Genomic DNA, 21,646 nt, shown 5'->3' with positions numbered 1-21,646 from the left:
AGAAACAGTGAAAGACATGACCAGAGGAAATAAAGGTGAGGAAGAGACATGGGGAGGAGACCCAGACACAAAAGGTGTCAGTACCCGCCGACAGGCAGAGGAGAATGCTATGGGCACAGTGGGCACTACCATCTCTGCCTTGGGCTCCTGCTGAGCAGCCTCCACCAACATTCTCTTAGGTTTGCCATGAAAGGCCACAACGGGTGAGGGGCAGTTGATGACTTTCAGGACCTTGATCATTTATTTTGTAGAAGGTCCCACAGTTGCGTCTCTATGATGTTCCTCCATGATTCAAGTTATGCACCTTTGCAGGAATATCATAGAAATGATGTCGTGTTCATTGCATCCCTTCGTGGTACGTGGTACGTACGGGATTTCCAATTGTTCATTTACCGATGACACTGATTTTTATCACTCGATTAAACTGCTGCCTGCCGGGCTTCTATCTCATAATCGTAGGATCTCGGATATAATTAAAGCTTCTTTGGAAGGTGGGACACAACATAAGACACTCAGATGAAAAGCAGAACTTATTTTTTTTTTTTAATATTTTATTTATTTATCTGACAGAGAGAGACACAGCGAGAGAGGGAACACAAGCAGGGGGAGTGGGAGAGGGAGAAGCAGGCTGTCTGCCGAGCAGGGAGCCTGATGCGGGGCTCGATGCAGGGCTCGATGCAGGGCTCGATGCAGGGCTCGATGCGGGGCTCGATCCCAGGACCCCGGGACCATGACCTGAGCTGAAGGCAGCCGCTTAACTGACTGAGCCACCCAGGTGCCCCGAAAAGCAGAACTTCTTGTTAGTTGTATTGCCCAATGAGAGAAAGCTGCCCCTCAGGGGGCTGCGCCCAGATACAGGGTAACAGCACAAGTGAAACCGTAACAGGTGGTTATATACGCAAGCAGAAGGCGGGAGGGGTAGCTCGGCTGCACGGGCTTCCCGGGGATGCGGGGATGCGGGGATGCGGTAGTGTGAGGAATTCCACAGGTGCGGCAGAGGAGGGGCTGCCCCCCACCCCCACCCCCCGCCGGCGTTAGGTTGCTGAGGGCCTCCCTAAGTTGAGCGTCTATTATAACCCGGAGCATTAGAGCCTGAGACGGGAAATGGTTGGGGTGAGGGCTGAGCAATCTACCCCAAAGAGGAATTCAGAGTTTTTAATCAGGATTCAACACTGAATGAAGGCAGCTCTTGTGAAATACCGTACTACAGCTTCGGCATTGCCTTGCCCCCTTTCCCTCTGTAATGAAGAGGCATTTTGTGCGGAGGTACTTGTAACTGTAAGGATCTAGCTTGGTCAGGCACTCGTTTTTAAAATGTATTAATTTATGTCATTATAGATTTATTTTCTATTTTTTCGCCTCTTTCTTTTTTTTTTTTTTAAGATTTTATTTATTTTTTAGAGAGCGAGCGAGAGAGAAACAGCATGAGAGAGGAGAGGGTCAGAGGGAGAAGCAGGCTCCCCGCCGAGCAGGGAGCCCGATGCGGGACTCGATCCCGGGACTCCAGGATCATGACCTGAGCCGAAGGCAGACGCTTAACCATCTGAGCCACCCAGGCGCCCTTTTCATCTCTTTCTTAAAAATATAATGGACATATAACATGATAGTAGTCACAAGATGATGATTCGCTCTTTGTATATATTGTGAACCCATCATAGTAAGTCTAGTTAACATCCATCACCATATTTACAAAAATGTTTTTCTTATGAAACCTTTTAAGATCTTGGTAACTTTCAAATATACAATACAGTATTATTAACTATAGTCATCATGCTATACATTACATCCCGGGACTTATTTTATACCTAGAAATCTGTACCTTTTGAACCCTTTCACGCATTTTTTTGCTCACATCTTTTATTCAATTTCATCATATTTATGGATTAGAAATTTAAGTGGCCCAATTATACGTCTAAAAGGGTACAGAAGCAGACAGTAACTGAAACGAACATGAGATGCTCTGAACAAGCATCTCTAAATACAAGCAAAGAGCCTTGGCTAGTAGTCAGCTGGTGCAATAGATGGTAGAAATGAAAAAGTGACCATTAGGAGTGTCACCTTGGTGAAAATATCCACCACCACCAACACAGTTCTGACTTTGACTGTTGGCAGGGAAATTGAGAAAGTTCAAATTAATTCAACTCCAGGGCTTACGTGTCCTCACAGCACTGTAGGATTCTGTTTCAGAGATTGGCATGGGCATGGCAATTAAAGTACCCTGGGCCCAGTTATGCTAGAAGAATTGGAGTTTTCTATGTCTTATTTATGAAGAGTGCCAGAAGTTCTACAAAGGGGTTGATGAATAATTAACAGCTACTCAGATTTAAGCTTGGAAGGAGGGGATCCACCTATTTATCGAGGGCTCTTGGTATCCCGAGACTTTGATGCTCGAAAAGAACGAAGATCGTTGGAAGGCTTTTTTGTCTTAGTTGGGTTTCCCAGAAGCAGACTCTGAGATGAAGATTTATTAAGGAAGGGATGCTAGGGGGAGCAGTGCAAGGACTGGGAAGAAGCCAACACAAGGTGAGGGATCGGCCAAAGTTCTACAGCGGGTGGCTTTGGTTTGATCCCACAGGGAGGATAAGTTAGTTCTTAGAGCTGTTCCAACCAGAGGGAAAGGAGCCCGACTCTCGTGCTCCCACCTCTGTCAGTCATTCATCCAGGCACGCCCTAGTGGCAGATAAATCCCCAGGCAATCCAGCTCTCCAAACACTGGGCAAAGTGGATTCTAAGAACCCAAGGGAAGTCTGCCAACAAAGAGCCACAGGTGCTGGTTTTAGACATGAAAGTGCAGGAAGCCAGGCAGGCATCTGGGCAGACACTGAACTCGCTGCTATAACCTTATGCTTACAACTGAATGGGAAAATTTTGATGGGGTGTAACCCGATAGCTGCCCTGACCCGAGAGAGGGGGCGGGTCAGAGGGGGACATAGAGAACACATTCACAGGAAGGAACAGCAACCTTAGAGACTCAAGAAAAGTAAAAGCCTAGGTAGCTATAGTGAAGCAAGGCAGGGGTAAAATTGCCTTCAAGCCTTCACAGAGATGAACTGGGATGGGATGACATGGCTGTTTGAATCAGGGGTGAGGACAGAGGATGTGAGTTCATAGGAGCTCGGAGTTTTGGCTGTATCTGTGTCTAGCTTGAGTGTCACTGTGCTTCTGCCAGGAAACTCCAAGGTCTCAGTTCTGGACCTCAGGGCTCTGGAAGTGGTTGTTTGTGCAGTCAGCAAGATCCAGGGCCTCGGAACACATGTGTCAGAGAGGGCAGGGTGGGGAGGCAAGGGACTTTCAGCATGGCTCTGGGATGCTAAGCAGGAGCCAGTGCAGGTGCCCAAGGGTGTGTCGGGAACCAGCAGGGAAGGGTAAGGGTGGCCGCCGCTACCCCCTCCATTGTTCCAAGTTGATTTAGGAGAGTAGGAAGGGTGCTAAATGAGGATTCAAGGGACTACAAGTCTCAATCCTGCTGTGTCATTAACCAGCTATGTGGCTCTAAGCAATTCCCTTCATCTTTATAAGCCTCAGTCTCTGAAACCATAGAGCAAACAAACCTATTACCAGATAGTTTCATGCTAAACATTAACTGTTTGAGCTACAAGATGTTAATGCCTTAGCAGCAAACAGTTATTCAAAGATACAAATGAACAAAGTGAGGAAGAATATGAAGGTCATGTACCAGGATCAGGGCAACCAGATCCCAAAGAGACAGAAAGACCATATATATGAAGATTTTAAATCGGTTTGGTTGAAAATAAACAAACAAACTAAAACCGTGGCCTCCAAGAATCAACCCTACTTAACAGAAAGCTCCCAAATTAAGTAAGGCTCAGCTGAGACCAGGTAAAAGCAAATGTTATGTAAAAAAAGAAAAACAAAAAGAAAAACAAAAAATGAGTTATCATTTATTCTTTTTCTACTTGCTTGACACCAGAAGCTATTGCTAAATGTTTGAAAATTTCTCTCTTCTCCTTATTCTCATTACCCTCCTTTTCTTTTTCTTTCAGTACTTTTAATTTTTCTAAGTCTCTTCTGCTTTGACAGGGCCATGTTCTGGGTCAGATTCCAGTTCAATTTTTCAAAAGAGAGCTGAACAATATGGGGTCTCATTCAGGAATGGACTGAAAGGAGGGAAGGAAAAAGCAGGAAGAAGAAATAGAAATGGGAACTGGGTCACAAAGAATGAGGCAGAATCCATCAAAGGGGTGGTAATTCGAAGCAGGACACTTGGCATTTGTTTTCTGAGAAAAGAAGCCACTTACAGATTCAGTTCTAGGCCAGCTTGCCTTCTCCTCCCCTGAAGTTTTAGTGTCCGAAGTGATTTTTGAAATGATTCATTATTGAGACTCATAGTGTAGTTGATTCCACACACAAACACACACACCAAAAAAAAGATGTAAAAAAAAAAAAAATCCTGATATCTTTATACTTGTTTAGGAACTGAAATTCTGTCATTAAGGGCCTACCATTTCATGTTACCTTTTAAAGTCAGTGTTTTTGTTTCTAAAACAATTTGATTTTAGAAGAATATTTGATATGGCATCTTATGGCTATAAAGCCAATTTACAGAATAACTAAAATACACAACTAGATAGAAATCACTTGGAAACATTTGTTCTTCATACTTACCAAAAAAACAAAAAGCAAGCCAATAAAATCCTCTAAGATTAGTCAGTACTGGCTAAAATGGGAGGGTCAGGATGAGACCTTAGAAATCAACTAGTATTCTTTACCTGTCGATAGCTCGATGTAAAGGCACCTAGGTAAGCAACAACTCCTGAGGAAATGAGGATGTCACCTGTCAGGTTGATGTACAACTGCCCCAACTCCAAAGCTGTAAGGCTCCAGCGTGTTTTTTCACCCCCAAGGCCTCCAATCAGCTGCTCGGCTCTTTCTAGCTTTTTGCTGCACAAGTCAACCTCAAAAATAAAAGTCAGCTCTTATCAACATCCACAGGTAGAAAATAAATGAAAATTTCTGCAAGATTTTGGCCTCTGAGATAAGTTCTTTTTTTAATTACGAACTTTCATCTGGAATTTTTTTTAACTCTCTAAAAAAATGTGAGCTATCTCACTATGAAGACTGGCAAGTCCATGACAATTGAGAATTGTGTTCATAATAAAGTGTGTGCAGTAAGTATGTATAATGAAGTATACACAATTTATGATATTTTTAGTGGATATACATCACATAATGCAAGAAGAGCTCTATTTAAGGGAATGATCTACAGTAGGAGACACTGAAATTTGCTTATGTAATAAAGGACATTCTCTTGCAAATATAAATGTTTTCCCTCAAATTTAAATACTCTAAATGCATTTTATTTCAAATGTTCTATCAAAATCTTCCCCTCATTTAACTTATGGTTGACTTAACGATAATTTTAAAGGTTAAATGTTTAAAAGTTGTAATAATTTATGATTACTTGCAAAGCACAATCTTCAAGTTGTTAAATTGTGTCAACCTACTCACACACTTGCAATTAACCTTCAATTAGGACATCAATCAATAGCTGAGAGCCTACTTTGTGCAGAAGACTGTCAACCAAATTTGATTATGTGTAATTAAGCAATGTGATTAAAAAAAGAAAAAGGATAATTATGAAGGTGGAAAACGTGGGGAAAAGCCATTTCAACCCATGCAATGGCAATATTCCAGTAGAATACCTGAATTATTGTAGTTTAATTTTAAGTGACTTAGCCTCGTTATTCTTGAATAAAGACAAGAGTGAGCAAAGGTTAGCTTAAGGTTCAAAATGAAATGACTGATGTGAAGAGAGGAAGTAAACAATTGATAAAAGCAGAGGCATTTAAATTACTGTGGAATAAGAATTTGGCTTATACTTTTTCCTAATGCTATTAATATTTATATTAAATAAATGCTTTTAGACCAAAAGATATAAAATACTAAATTGGTTTATCTAAAGATAGGCTTGAAAAAGCAACAGTATGTAATTGGGGATATTTTTGATACTTCCTAAATTTAAATATTTTGTCCTTTAATTTTCCCTCTTTTAATATCTTCTGTCTTCCTGGCTTCTCTCTTCATTCTTTTTTCAGTAATGTTTATAATATATTGAATCATGTATTGGACTACAGTAAAGTTGCCATCAGAAATTACTAAATAAAAATATTTTAACTAAAATTTTGCCTCTAAAAGCAGCGTTTTAGTACACATATAAGCATATATTCATTTTACATGATCATGATTTCCAACATTTTATCACAAAAATAAAAAATTTCAAACATACAATGAAGTTGGCAAATGTTTACAGTAAACCACACACCCACCTATTATATTGTTTAAACTAAAACTGACCACTTGGACATCATGCCCTGTAGTAAGTAATATTTCTAAAGATGGGCACAATGTCACATATTTGTATAAATACAGAATTTGTGGTCATATCCTATGGGAAAAAAGTCTGGGAAAGAGCACAGCTATTAAAGTCAGATTTTAGCCTTCATGCTTAGAAGCTGGGTTGACCATAGGCAAGTTACTTAACCTTCCTATGCTTTAGTTTCTACAAAATGATACAAAAAGATGACCTCCCTCAGAAGGCTGTTTTGAGAAAAAATGAGATAATACATACTGTTCCCAGAACAACCGTGACTCGAGAATAAATGAGATAATACATACTGTTCCCAGAACAACCGTGACTTGCAGAGTAAGCATTCAATAAATATTGACTTTATAAAATATTTTGACTTTTTTCCCCCTGGAACATAATTAGACTTGAGCAGTTACTTATTATAAACAGTGTCACCTTTTTTAGTCTTAAAATAACTTTCAGGGGACACAGTATGTTTCTGGGTATTGAGTTCTTATCTCCACTCTGCCATTACCTCTTACACAACCTAATATTTTGGTTCTCCATTTCCTTACCTATGAAGTGAAGAATTATTTAAATAATCTAGGTCAATATTCTGGTAATCCAGGGTAGAGATGATTGACTTCTTTTGGGGGGGAAGGGCTGCAAAACTAAAAATTTGGGGCTTTGTGGATCGAGAGGCAAAACTGATGCTATTAGGCAGGTATTTATACAACCATTTACTATATAATCATTAAAAAATGTCAAAACTATTTATTATTATTATTATATATTAGCTTGTGGGCCATACAAAAATGGGCAATGCTGGATTTGGCCCGTGGGCCATCGTTTGCCAATCCCCAACCAGGAAGAAAACAGGAGATGTAGCTATTACTTGCTGGCGCAAGCATCATTCTTACTAAAGTAATTAGGATTCGCCCGTATTTGTCTATAGCGTCACATACCTGGTTTTCCAAATCAGCCTTCTTCTGCTTATTCAGCTCAAGGGTATCCTGAAGCTTGGCCAGCTTGTCCTGAACTTCGCGCAGGGCGGCCTGCTTCTTACGAAGACCATCCATAGCAATTTTAAGCTCCCCTTCGGCGGCAGCCAGTTTTATCTTTTTAGGAGCTACTATTTTTGCCACTCTGCAAAAAGTAAAATCAGAAAATTAGAGATACCTTGTATATTGTAGTACACTTTCTACACTGAATTTGTTTACTATACTATGCTTACTATAACTCAAAACACATCTTGAGGCAAAACCTATGCTGGTTTCCATATTCCATATTTCATCGAGCTATCACACCTGACCCCAGCACATAAGAAATGATTCAAATAGATATCAAATATGAATAACATTTTCAAATAAGTAATTTTTTTACCTAATATAAAGTATTAGATTATTGACAGTATGAATATTGGTGGTTTTCAAAAGGAAAATAGTCTATTCATGTAAAATATTGCAGTGTTTATGAAAACTAGTCTATTTCATTAAAGCTTAATTCTTAGGAGGTGAGGTGTTTCATCTATGTCATTTTGCTTTTTAAAAATTTTCAGAATACATCTTTAATTAAAACCAGCCATCTCATAAATATGTATGTCGGTAATAGAAGGGACTATATAAGAAAAAGAATGGATCTAAATTATCTTCTATCTGGAAAACAGGGTCAGTGATATTAGCTTTCTAAACAAATGATAAAATATTAAATTAAAATTTATCATTAACACGTCATGGTCCAAAACATAGACAGTGCATAACTATATATACAATGATTCAAATTGTGTGTGAATTTGAAAGACATCCTGTAATAGTCGCTTTTTGAAGAACAACCAGTAATTTTTGCTGTTTTGTACACAATATAAGTGGTTCTCATACAATCACCAGAAAAGACTCCTTGTCTTACAAAGAATATATATTATACTGGTGGTTTTCAAAATGTGGTCCAAGACATGCTTCATCCCCTTCGGGGAGTCCATAACATCTTCTCTTGTCTAACTAAACATCTGTGTGAGGCTGTATTTTCTTCATATATTTCAACTGAAACAACATATTGCAAAAGATTGAATGAAGATGCAGATTTGAGAGTCCAGCTATCTTCTACTGGCCACAGATTGAAGAGATTTGCAAAAATATAAAACACCACTACTGTTTTCCTAATTTTTTTTGTGAAAAACGTGAATTAAAAAAATCAGTTATTTATGTAACATGTAATGTCTTTATGAATTAATACTGTTTTAAAATTTCTCTATTTCAACTTCTTTTTTTTTTTTTTAAAGATTTTATTCATTTATTTGAGAGAGAGAATGAGATAGAGAAAGCATGAGAGGGGGGAGGGTCAGAGGGAGAAGCAGACCCTCCCGCTGAGCAGGGAGCCCGATGCAGGACTCGATCCCGGGACTCCAGGATCATGACCTGAGCCGAAGGCAGTCGCTTAACCAACTGAGCCACCCAGGCGCCCTCTATTTCAACTTCTAATATGGTAGATAAACAAGTTTTTCGTGGGATGCCTAGATGGCTCAGTCAGTTAAGCGTCTGCTTCAGCTCAGGTCATGATCTCAGGGTCCTGGGATCGAGTCCCACATCAGGCTCCTCAAGCTCAGTGGGGAGCCTGCTGCTCCCCCTGTTTGTGTTCTCTCTCTCTGACAAATAAATAAAATCTTTAATAAAAAAAATGTTTTTTGTGCCTTCAAGAATTTTTAAGAGTATAAAGGGTTCCTGAGTCCAAAAAATGTTTAAGCATCACTGTATTATACTAAATAGTTGTTATGGTCTTGCCTCTAGGAAATATGTACACACATAGCAGATACTAGACATGATTTTCCAGGAGCCTCTCACCTGTATAGCTTTTAAGTTTTATAGTGTCTAAATGACCAAACAGGAAAATAAAACACAGGGTTGTGTTGTTGTTGTTGTTGTTGTTGTTGTTGTTGTTAGTACTTACTTATCATACGAATCCATTGCTATGACCCATTTGCACAGACCTTCGGCTGCAGTGGAAGCATTTCTAATCTTTTCTGGAACAAAATCTGGATTTGGAATATAATTTTTTCTTATGATATTCATATATGCTGCAGGAATGTTGTCCTTGTCATATTCATGAAGTGACTGTAGAAATCGAATGTCACCAAGAAGTCTCTTAGCTGGACCCCAGAAATCTTCTATTTTTTTTCCTGAACCTGTTGGGTCAGGGATTTTGTCAGCTTTGATGCCTTTCAAGATGCATATAGCTTCCATAACAAGCTTGACACCAGCAGGAGGACTCTTCATGGATTTTACCACTGTAATGTCCTTGAAATAACAACATGCTAATTATTAAAAAAGAACTGTTTATGCGTTACTTGTAACTGGCTCTTATTTTCAAACTAAATCATAAGATAGTCACTCTGTTCATTGGGTAGAAATGGTAACAGTGATAGAATTCTGTCAAAAAAGCATTGAGAAGTTTGTCCAAAAGGGAAAGTTAGAAACAAAAAAGAATAATGGAAATATACCCTAATGTGAGATTACTTATGACATAGAGTCTACTTCAAAAACACATAAGAGAAATTTGGCTGTTGCAAAATAAGAGTGTTGTAGCTTCTTGAAAATTATGGAAGTAATAGATGCAAACATTAGAAAAATACAGAGAAATTATACATACTAAGATCTCCTATAATCCCATAATATCTAGTTAACTACTGCAAATGTTTTTTATTTATACTTCTTCTATATATTTTTCTATGTATATATGCTATAAACTAGTGAATATGCTACACTTTGACCAATGGAATTATAGTCTACATAACATACATGCTGTTTTAAAACTTCATATTTCAATAGTAAGATATAATGAACATCCTTACACGCTATGAAACACCTACATCATTTTAATGGCTGCATGACCTTCTCCTGTATAGACATGAGCCATAATTCTCATGCCCTATCTATATTTTTCCTCTATTTTTTTTTTACTATTACAATTGCCATGTTGAATTAAGAACTTCGAATCCTTTATTTTTAAAGCTTTTGACACCTATTGACAATCTACTCTCCAGAAAGTATCTAAGGGTTCCTGTTTTACTACATATACCCTCAGCAGCAAGGGTAAGCATTCTGATAAGCCCAAGAAATCCTTTATTAATCTGTTTTTTTAAAAATACAAGTGAGGTAGGATACATTTTCATATGTTTATTGACTATTTGTATTTCCTCTTTTGTGAATTACTTCTTTGTATCATTTACTATCTTATCTTACAGCTATTTTTGTCTTATTGATTTGTAAGAGCTTTTTACATAGAGGCATATTAATCTTTTGTTTGCCATCTAGGTCAAATATTTCCCCCGAGTGTTTCTACACTTCTGTCTGTGATGTTTATATCAAACAAAATGTGTTGGTTTTAGGTATTAAAATTTATAACTTAAAAAAAACTAATTATCAGTTATGAAAAAAAAGAAGAGTATCCAGAGCATATATATTACAGTTTTGCTTAGCTTTTTTTTCTGATTTCTCTCACATCTAAGAAATCCAAGGTCCTGATCCACTCCAAGATATAAACAGGATCTGCATTTTCTACTATTTTATAGTAGTGTAATTATTTATATTTAAATTTTAATCACTCTGAAGTCTATATTGGAGTAGGTGTGAAGAAAGAACTTAATAGTCTCTCCTCACCCAAAAGTTTAGCACAATTCTCAACACTATGCTTAAAAATTCACCTTTATCTTCCTTAATTGAACTATTCCCCTCTGATGTCTAAATTTTTAATACCACATTTCATCCAATCTAAGACATGCTATTATAAAGTATAACATTGTAGGCCATATTATTATCACAAAAATTTTAAAAAACCCAACACTAACAAACATTAACGCGATATGTTATCACATCCACTGAAAGGTGTATGCCAATTATGAAAGTGTCTAAATATGAAAAAGGTGCACCTTAGAAATAAAATACACACTTAGGTCTTATGCCTCTGTCCACCATTGTACTGCAAAGTTGTTGTGCAAAGTTCCTGAAATAACAGAGGTTTTAGGGTAGGTTCTAAAATTTGGCAGCTTCCTCCTTTTCCAAAATTCTTAGTCATGCACATGCTCTTCTTTTTTCAGGTCAATTAGGAAATTCTTTTGCTAATTTGAAAATGATTTCGATTGCATTAAATGTGGAGACTAATTTGGAGAGACAGACTTGATCATAGCCCCCAGTGGTGAACACTTTCTTGAGCTGCCAGGCTGTGTGTCCCAGCAAGGGTGTGGCTGTGCTCTCACCTGCGCAGTGAGAGTATCCAGGGCAGACAGGGCTGACTCCAAGATGGGCAGGGCCTCTGCCAGGTCCGCGTCACATTCGTCTTTGATGGCTTTGGCGGCCATAGCTTGTTCATTTGCTATTGTTTCATCAGCTTTCACTACTTTTTCAGTTTTGGCAACTTCTACAGACTCCCTCTCAATGATTGCCATCATTTCATCCACCTCTTTGCTAGCAACTTTTAACTGAGGATGTAGCGCCTCCAACTCAGTTTGCATTGTGGCTACTTGAGATGCGGCAGAATCCAGTTTGTCCAAACCCACTTCATACCTCTTTTTCATTTTCACGACTTCGCTGGAAGCAAATACATAAAATGAGGTTAGGCATCAGGTTCTATATCCGTCAAGGAAAAATGGAAATATTCTTGAGCTTTTCAGGCTTTTTCCAGGCATAACTAAAGGAGTGGTATGAAAGATTTTCACATAACAGTTTGCCAAAAATTATTAACTTTAGAACACTGGGTTATAAACAATTAAGAGCCAAAAGTATGCCTTGTTTGTTTTTGTATTTCCAGAGCCTAGCACAATATCCAGGCATATAACAGAATTTCAAAAGTTATTTTTAAATTTATTATATACTAGGTATAGGCAAGGAGTGCTCTTTATCAAAATGAATGGTGGACCCCTAAAATTAGTCTCTTTGGGAAATTCATTCCTACAACACTACGGTTCCTTAAAACCTTTTTATAATCACATCTTTAAAACAAACTTCAGTGCTCAAAATATATTATTTTGAATGTTGCCAAAGGTGGCAAATGATTTTAGGAAGTATTCAATATCTTGAAATAATTTTTTATTAAGACAAAAATGACAAATAGGATAATAATAAAACTCAATATTTTTTGTGTGCCGGATGATTACAAAGTAATAATAATTGATTAGGAAGATAATATTTTAATGTGTTTTAAACATTTTATCTGCATTCATATATGTTCTCTGGATAATTATACATTATATGTAGAGAAAACTCTATAATTCATTTCATTTAAAATATTTGATACACCATAATGTTTTAAAGTAAGAGGTGACACATTTTAGAAATCATCTTCAAAAAGGAGGTTGGAGTAGGTAAAAAACCAGCCGGAAAACTGTCTAAAGGCAGAAGCATACCCTTCAGCTGAGGGCTTAACTGGCTCAAACTGGAATAGGTAACTGGGAAAACATTAAAAAGACTGCCACAGGAGAAAAAAAAAAACACAACCTTTAGAAGTGAGGGTATGCTATGTTTTGTCACACATTGATTCCCTCTGAGTCAGCAAAATGCTTGACTTAATGGGGGGACTAGATACATGATACCATATTATCTGTGAATTTGGTTTTAGCCAAAATTTTGTCGAATAAGAACAGAAACAAGAACAGGAAAGCTTCCATATTGTGGTTCATCCCATGTGATGATTTGCTAGCTAAACTACTGGTGTCCTAGCAGGTGACCTGCTAACTTCCTTCTAGGGTACCAGAGTACCTGGCTATAAAGAGATCTGAAGGCTTTAGCTATTAAGGGAAGAGTAACCACAGGATGGGGATCCTAGTTGAGGTAAAGGAGAATTTTTTTAAAAAGATTTTTAAATTTATTTTTTATTAGAGAGAGAGGCGGAATGGAGCAGAGGGAGAGAATCCCAAGCGGACTCCCAGCTGAGCACAGAATCCTATGCGGGTCTTGATCCCATGACCCCGAAATCATGACCTGAGCTGAAACCAAGAGTTGGACACTTAACCAACTGAGCCACCCAGGTGCCCCATAAAGGAGAATTTTTTTTAAAAAGAGGAAGATTTGAAAGGAAAATAAGAATACCTAAAAATGCCTAGAAAACTATTACTTTCAATCTTCCTATAATGTTGTACTTCATTTTCATAATATTTCTTTCAGTTAGGATGGACTTAAACATTTTGAGTGTACAGAGACATAAGTGATATCTAAAATTATTAAGAACCTCCAAAAAGTTTTAATATCCTTAGATGGGAAAATATGGGGGAAAAAAAAGACAACATTCCATTAAGTTAAAGATCATAAGATCTACATGGAAAGATAATTATTTTAACAGCCAAAGCAATTATAAAATTCAGTCAAGTAATGTAGCTACCTTGGGTAGGGGCTGCAGATTTCACTAGGTAGATGCAAAAAGTAGTAATGATATGACTTAAACACAGGAGTATGGATCATGGTACCTAGGAAAGCTCTGATGCCCCAGCTGCAGAAGGTATTACAATAGTCACTGTAAATATGGATGAGGAGTGTCCTACCAGGATATAGGTAGCATCCTGGACAATACGGGAAAGGATGCTTCAAAATGCTTGATATAGTGGGTTAGCACAGGAAGATTTAGAATTAAATATAGTTAATATGTAAACATTAAACTTTGCATCAATATTTTTTGTCATGAAATCTGTGCATGTTGGTGTTTTAAGTATATATTTTAAATATTTAAAAGAATTCAGTCTGTTAGATTCACAGATCAACCTTACAGTCCAATATAAATTATGTAATTGAGCAAGAGCTAGATTTCTGTTTTAAAGTAAAAATAGCTCACAAAGTTTATAGGTAATATTAAACATTTAAAAGAACTTAAGGCTCACCCTCTGTATTAGTTTAACTTACTAATTTTTTAAAATTATTTAAGTACGTAGGAAAGTTTGATTTGTTAAATCAGACCTCAAAAGGGAAATAAAAACCTTTAAAAATTATAAATGCAATGAAAAAAATTATAAATGCAAAGTAAAAAATTTGTTTAAATAACTTCTTGAATGTGACCAAACATTAGCTGAAGAACCCCTTAAAAAGGTAGATCATTAACATTTTTAAATATCTAATTTTATAGCTTAATATAATGTTTTTACATTTTATAATACATTGGGTATTTTTTAGAACCAAAGAAGCTTTTGAATAAACTTTTTTTGCATCTAAGAGTCACCCTCAGCAGACTGAAGGAAGTTAAGATGGTAGAGTAGTAGGAAACCCTAGGCTTGCCTCCTCCCTGGAACACAGCTAGATAAGAATCAAATCATTCTGAATACCCAAGAAATCAATCTGAGGACTGACAGAACAAAATGCACAACTAGAGGGAGAGAAGAGGCCACTGCACAATGTGGAAGGTAAGAGGTGTGGAGACGTGACTTAGGGGAGAAACGGATCATGGGTGCTGTAGAGGGGAGGGAGCCCTGGTCACAGAGAGAGGAGGGGGAGAGAGAGAGAAAGAGAAGTGCACAGGGGATTGCACAGGGAAAACAATTCCCCAAAGCCATTGACTAGGAAAATGAAAGGGGCTGACTTTCATGAGTTTTTACAACCAGTGGAGTTCAAAGGCTGGAGTTTTAGAGGCCGGAGCTATTGCTGGTTGGAGCCCTCAGGGCGCTGCAGTTCTCCTGTGTAGGATGGCAGATATCCCAGGGGCAGATGGCACAATCTGAGGATCCCCCAGGGATGCACTGGGAGAGACAGTTCCCTTTTCTTGGAACACATCTGGGAGAGGTGACATTGCCTCTCCAGGGACAAAAGAGTCAGTGGATGCCACTTCCCCCCCCCCCCCCAGCATAAACTAACTTCAGAAGCAGCACAGCACCAACACTGGCAGCCTAAACGGCTTACACTAAGCCCATCCCCTTAATTCTGTTGGTGCATACTTGCCTGAGAACCAGTGCAGTGGGCCCCTTCCTTCAAAGACCAGTGCAAATCCCCCACATGCACCATGACTACTGACCACAGAGTCCTGAAAAGTTTCAGCTCTAGTGGAAAGAGCATCAGGTCTCTTTTAACAAGCAGACCAGAGTGCACCTAGTTAAAACTCACCACACTTTGGTCAAGGTCCAAACACTCCCCATTGCAGGGAAGGAGAAACTCCATAAAGGACTGACCTGAGGGAAAGAGCAGCCAAAACAACAGCAGCAGAGTGCACACAACATACACTAGAAACACTTTCTGATGCACCAGGCCCTGGAGAGTGTATGACCTCTTCTTTATAGAGCCATTACTCTCAGAAGCAGGAAACATAGCAGGCTTTCCTAACACAGAGAAGAAGACAGACACCTAGACAAAATGCCAAGATGGAGGAACTCATTCCAAAAGAAAGAACAAGAAAAGGTCATGACCAGGGGTCTAATCAAAACAGAAATAAGTAATATGCCTGATCCAGAATTTAAAACAACAATCATAAGGATACTAGCTGGGCTTGATAAAAGCATAGAAGACACCAGGGAGTCCCTTACCACAGAGATAAAAGATCTAAAAACTAGTCAGACCTAAATGAAAAATGCAATAACCAAGATTTGAAACCAACTGGATGTAATGACCATGAGAATGGAAGAAGCAGAGGAACAAATAAATGATACAGAAGATAAAATTGTGGAAAATAATGAAGCTGAAAAGAAGAGAAAAAGAAAAGTATTAAATCACAAATGTAGACATAGGGAATTCAGTGACTCTATAAAGCATAATAAAATTTATATCATAGGAGTCCCAGAAGAAGAGAGGGGATGTTTATTTGAGGAAATTATAGCTAAAAACTTCCCTAACTGGGGGAAGGAAACAAACATCCAAATCCAGGAGGCACACAGAATTCCCATCAAAATCAACAAAATCCTGCCAACACCAAAACATCAGAGTTAAATAAAGAAAAAAATCCTAAAAACAGCAAGACAAAAGAAGTCCTTAACTTCAAAGGGAAAACAAATAAGATTAGCAGCAGATCTATCCACAGAAACTTGGCAGGCAAGAAGAGAGTGGTATGGTATACTCAACGTGCTGAATGGGAAAATATGCAGCAAAGAATATTCTACTCAGCAAGGCTATCATTCAGAATACAAGGAGAGATAAAGAGTTTCCCAGACAAACAAAAACTAAAGGAGTTCATGATCACTGAAGCAGTCCTGCAAGAAATACTAAAGGAGACTCTTTCAGTGAGAAAGAAAGACCCAAAGTGACAAAGACTAGAAAGGAACAGAGAAAATCTCCAGAAACAATGAGAAAACAAGTAATAAAATGGCATTAATTCATATCTATCAATAATCACTCTGGATATAAATGGACTAAATGCTCCAATCAAAAGACATAAGGTGTCAGGATGGATTTAAAAAAAAAGACCCATCTATATGCTGTCTACAAGAGACTCGCTTTAGGAGAGAGGGAAGATGGTGGAAAAGTAGGGGACCCTCGTTTCATCTGGTCCCTTGAATTCAGCTAGATATCTATCAAATCATTCTGAACACCTGTGAATTCAACCTGAGGTCTAAGAAAAGAACTGCTGCAATTAAACAAATAGAAAATTGACCACTTTTTGCAAGCTGTGCAAAAAGTCTTCAGGGAACAAAAGCCACAAAGAGTAACCCGAAGCATCCCACACTGAGCTCGGCCCCCTGGCAAGGGCCGGTGCAACTCCACCCAGGCAACGACACCTGAGACTCAGTGCAATGGGCCCCTCCCCCAGAAGACCAGCAGCAACATCAGGTTAATACCAAGTTTATGGATCACACAGAACTGAAAAACTCCTGCACTAGGGAAAAATAGTACATAGAATTTAAGACTTTTTCTCACGATTCTTTAGTCTTTCAGTTTAAAATTTTCTTTTTCTTACTTTTTCTTTTTTTTCCTTTTCAACTAGCTTATTTTCTCAACTCTTTTTTAAAGTCTTTTTTTAATTTGCATTTTTACATTTATATTTTATAGATGTATTCTTCATTTTTGGCTTCCTTTCACTGCATTCAATTTTATTTTTGTATATATATGTTCTTCTTTCTTTACAATTTCAGGATTAAGTGTCTTCTAACAAACAGACCAAAATACACCCAGGACCAAGTATATCACCCTGTTCTGTCTACCTGTTTTATTATATTCTCTTTTTCTCCCCCCCCCCCTTCTAATTTGCCTAGTGTATATTTCACTGGGGTCATGGTTGATATTTTTATTTTTTATTTCTTTTTTGTTCTTTCATTCATCTATTCTTCTCTGGACAAAATGACCAGAAGAAAAAAATCCCAGAAAAAAGGAAAAGAGACATTAATCACTGCCAGAGACTTAATAAATTTAGATATTAGTAAACTGTCAGAGCTAAAATTCAGAACAATGATTATAAATAAACTAGCTGGGCTTGAAAAAAGCATAGAAGACCCTAGAGAATCCCTTTCTAGAGAAATAAAAGAACTAAGATCTTATCAGGTTGAAATCAAAAAGGGTATTGTTGAGATGCAATAAAAAATGGAGGCTCTTGCTGATAGGATAAGTGAGACAGAAGAGAGAGAGAAGATAAAATTATGGAGAATAAAGAAACTGAGCAAAAGAGAGATAAACAATTATTGGACCATGAGGGGAGGATTCAAGAGATCATAAAGGGAAACAATATTAGAATTATTAAGGCTCCAGAGGAAGAAGAAAGAGAGAAGGGGGCAGAAGGTATATTTAAGCAAATTATAGCTGAGAACTTCCCTAAGGTAGGGAAGGAAATAGGCATTCAAGTCCCGAAGGCACAGAAAACCCCCCTCAAAATCAATAAAAATAGATCAACACCCTGACATATAATAGTGAAGTTTGCAAATTTCAGAGATAGAGAGAAAATCCTGAAAGCAGCTCAAGAAAGAGATCTTTAACCTACAAGGGTAGGAACATTAGACTGCCAGCAGACCTATCCACACCAGACCTGGCAGGTCAGAAAGGGCTGGCATGATATATTCAGGGTACTAAATGAGAAAAACATAAAGCCAAGAATACTTTATCCAGCAAGGCTGTCATTCAGAATGGATGGAGAGACAAAGAGTTTCCAGGACAAACAGAAACTAAAAGAATTTGTGATCACTAAAACAGCCCTGTAAGAAATATTAAAGGGAATGCTGTAAGCAAAGAGAGAGCTCAAAAGTAACATAGAACAGAGACAATGCACAGAAACAGTGATTTTACAGGTAATACAATGGCAGTAAATTCATATCTTTCAATAGTCACTCTCAATGTAAATGGGTTAAATGCCCCAATCAAAAGACACAGGATATCAGATTGGATAAAAAAGCAAGACCCATCGATATGCTGTTTACAAGAGACTTATTTTAGACCCAAAGACACCTCCAGATTGAAAGTGAGGGGGTGGAAAACCATTTACCATGCTAATGGACATCAAAAGAAAGCTGGGGTAGTAATCCTTATAACAGACAAATTAGATTTTAAACCAAACACTGTAGTAAGGGATGAAAAGGGACACTATATCATACTTAAAGGGTCTATTCAACAAGATCTAATAATTATAAATATTTATGTTCCTAACTTGGGAGCAGCCTATTATATAAACCATTAGTAACAAAATTAAAGAAACACATTGATAATAGTACAATAATAGTAGGGGACTTTAACACCCCCCTCACTTCAATGGACAGATCATTTAAGCAGAAGATCAACAAGGAAACAAGGCCTTTGACTGACACACTGGACCAGATGGACTTCACAGATATAGTCAGAACATTCCATCCTAAAGCAACAGAATACACATTCTTTTCAAGTGCACATGGAACATTCTCCAGAACAGATAACATAGTGGGTCCCAAATCAGGCCTCAAGTGGTACCAAAAGATTGAGATCATTCCCTGCATATTTTCAGACCACAATGCTTTGAAACTTCAACTCAGTCACAAGAGGAAATTTGGAAGGAACTCAAATATTTGGAGGGTAAAGAGCATCCTAGTAAAGAATGAATGTGTCAACCAGGAAATTAAAGAGGAAATTTTAAAAATTCATAGAAACAAAAGAAAATGAAAACACGTCTGTTCAAAACCTTTGTGACACAGCAAAGGCGGTCCTAAGAGGGAAGTACATAGCAATACAAGCCTTTCTCAATACACTAGAAAAGTCTGAAATACACTAGTTAACCTCACACCTAAAGGAGCAGGAGAAGGAATGGCAAAGAGAGCCTAAACCAAGCAGGAGATGAGAAATAATAAAGATTAGAGCAAAAATCAATGAAACAGAAACCAAAAGAACAGATCAATAAAACTAGAAGCTGATTCTTTGAAACAATTTATAAGATCGATACACCCCTAGTGAGAATTATCAAAAAGAAAAGAGAAAGGACCCAAATTAATAAAATCATGAATGAAAGAGGAAAGATCATGACTAACACCAAGGAAATACAAACAACTGCAAGAACATATTATGAGCAACTATATGCCAACAAATTAGACAATATGGAAGAAATGAATGCATTCCTAGAAACATATAAACTACCAAAACTGAAACAGGAAGAAATAGAAAACCTGAACAGACCCATAACCAGCAAGGAACTGAAGCAGTAATCAAAAATCTCCCAACAAAAAGAGTCCAGGGCTGGATGGCTTCCCAGGAGAATTCTACCAAACATTTTAAAACAACTTTTACCTATTCTTCTGAAGCTTTTGCAGAAAAGAGAAATGGAAGGAAAACTTCCAAACTCATTCTATGAGGCCAGCATTCCCTTGATCCTAAAACCAGACAAAGACCCAACCAAAAAGGAGAATTAGAGACTCATATCCCTGATGAACATGGATGCAAAAATTCTCACCAAAATACTAGCCAATACGATCCAACAGTACATTAAAAGGATTATTCACCATGACCAAGTGGGTTTTGTTCCTGGGATGCAAAGGTGGGTCAACATTCACAAATCAATCAATGTGATACATCACATTAATAAAAAAAAAAAGGACAAGAACCATATGATCCTCTCCATTGATGCGGAAAAAGCATTTGACAAAGTACAGCATCCTTTCTTGATTAAAACTCTCCACAGTGTAGGGACAGAGGGAATATACCTCAATATCATAAAAGCCATCTACAAAAAGCCCACAGAGAATCTCATTCTCTGTGGGGAAAAACTGAGAGCTTTTCCCTAAGGTCAGGAACAAGACAGGGATGCCCACTCTCACCACTGCCTTTCAACATCATACTAGAAGTCCTAGTCTCAGCAGTCAGACAAATAAAGAAATAAAACACATTCAAATTGGCAAAGAAGCGTCAAACTCTCTCCCTTCACAGATGACATGATACTTTATATGAAAAACCTAAAAGATTCCACCCCAATACTGCTAGAACTCATAGAGGAATTCAGCAATGTGGCAGGATATAAAATCAATGCCCAGAAATCAGTTGTATTCCTATACACTAACAATGAGACAGAAGAAATTGAAATTAAGGAATTGATCCCATTTATAATTGCACCAAAAACCACAAGATAACCTAGGAATAAACCTAACCAAAGAGAAAGGATCTGTACTGTAAAAACTATGGAACACTTATGAAAGAAATTGAGGAAGACACAAAGAAATGGAAAAACATTCCAGTCTCATGGATTGGAAGAATAAACATTGTTAAAATATCTATGCTACCCAGAGCAATCTACACATTCAATGCAATCCCTATCAAAATACCATGAACATTTTTCACAGAGTTGGAAAAAACAATCCTAAAATTTGTATGGAATCAGAAAAGACCCTGAATAGCCAGAGGAATGTTGAAAAAGAAAAGCAAAGCTGGAGGCATCACAATGCTGGACTTTAAGCTCTATTACAAAGCTGTCATCATCAAGACAGTATGGTACTGGCACAAAAACAGACACATAGATCAATGGAACAGAATAGAGAACCCATAAATGAACCCACAACTTTATGGTCAACTAATCTTCAACAAAGCAGGAAAGAATGTCCAATGGAAAAAAAGATAGTCTCTTCAACAAATTATGTTGGGATAATTGGACAGCCACATGTAGAAGAATGAAACTGAACCATTTTCTTACACCATACAGAAAGATAAACTCAAAATGGATGAAAGATCTAAATGTGAGACAGGAATCCAACAAAATCCTAGAGGAGAACACAAGCAGCAACCTCTTCAACCTTGGCCACAGCAACTTCTTGCTAGACACGTCTCCAAAGGCAAGGGAAACAAAAACAAAAATGAACTACTGGGACTTCAACAAGATAAAAAGCTCTGCACAACAAAGAAAACAGTCAACAAAACTAAAAGGCAACCTATGGAATGGGAGAAGATATTTGCAAATGACATATCAGATAAAGGGCTAGTATCCAAGACCTATAAAGAACTTATCAACCCCAGT

At 37.7% G+C, this 21,646-nt stretch overlaps 1 protein-coding gene across 1 annotated transcript in view; it reads right to left on the bottom strand.

Moving 5' to 3' along the window:
* Positions 1–21,646, bottom strand: part of DNAH7 (dynein axonemal heavy chain 7) — a 243,597-nt gene that overhangs the window by 86,955 nt on the left and 134,996 nt on the right. Inside the window, exons 43-46 of the mRNA XM_035008349.1 lie at positions 11,556–11,886; positions 9,251–9,597; positions 7,273–7,453; positions 4,731–4,916 (exon numbers count right to left, since the gene is read on the bottom strand). Coding sequence (XP_034864240.1) covers positions 4,731–4,916; positions 7,273–7,453; positions 9,251–9,597; positions 11,556–11,886 — 1,045 coding nt within the window. The remainder of the gene's footprint in view (positions 1–4,730; positions 4,917–7,272; positions 7,454–9,250; positions 9,598–11,555; positions 11,887–21,646) is intronic.

Source organism: Mirounga leonina, unplaced genomic scaffold, assembly GCF_011800145.1.
Source record: "Mirounga leonina isolate KUSES-001 unplaced genomic scaffold, KU_Mleo_1.0 Mir_151, whole genome shotgun sequence".
NCBI lineage: Eukaryota > Metazoa > Chordata > Mammalia > Carnivora > Phocidae > Mirounga > Mirounga leonina.
The sequence above is the reverse complement of the archived record's forward strand: the minus strand, read 5'-3'. Positions and strand labels throughout refer to the sequence as shown.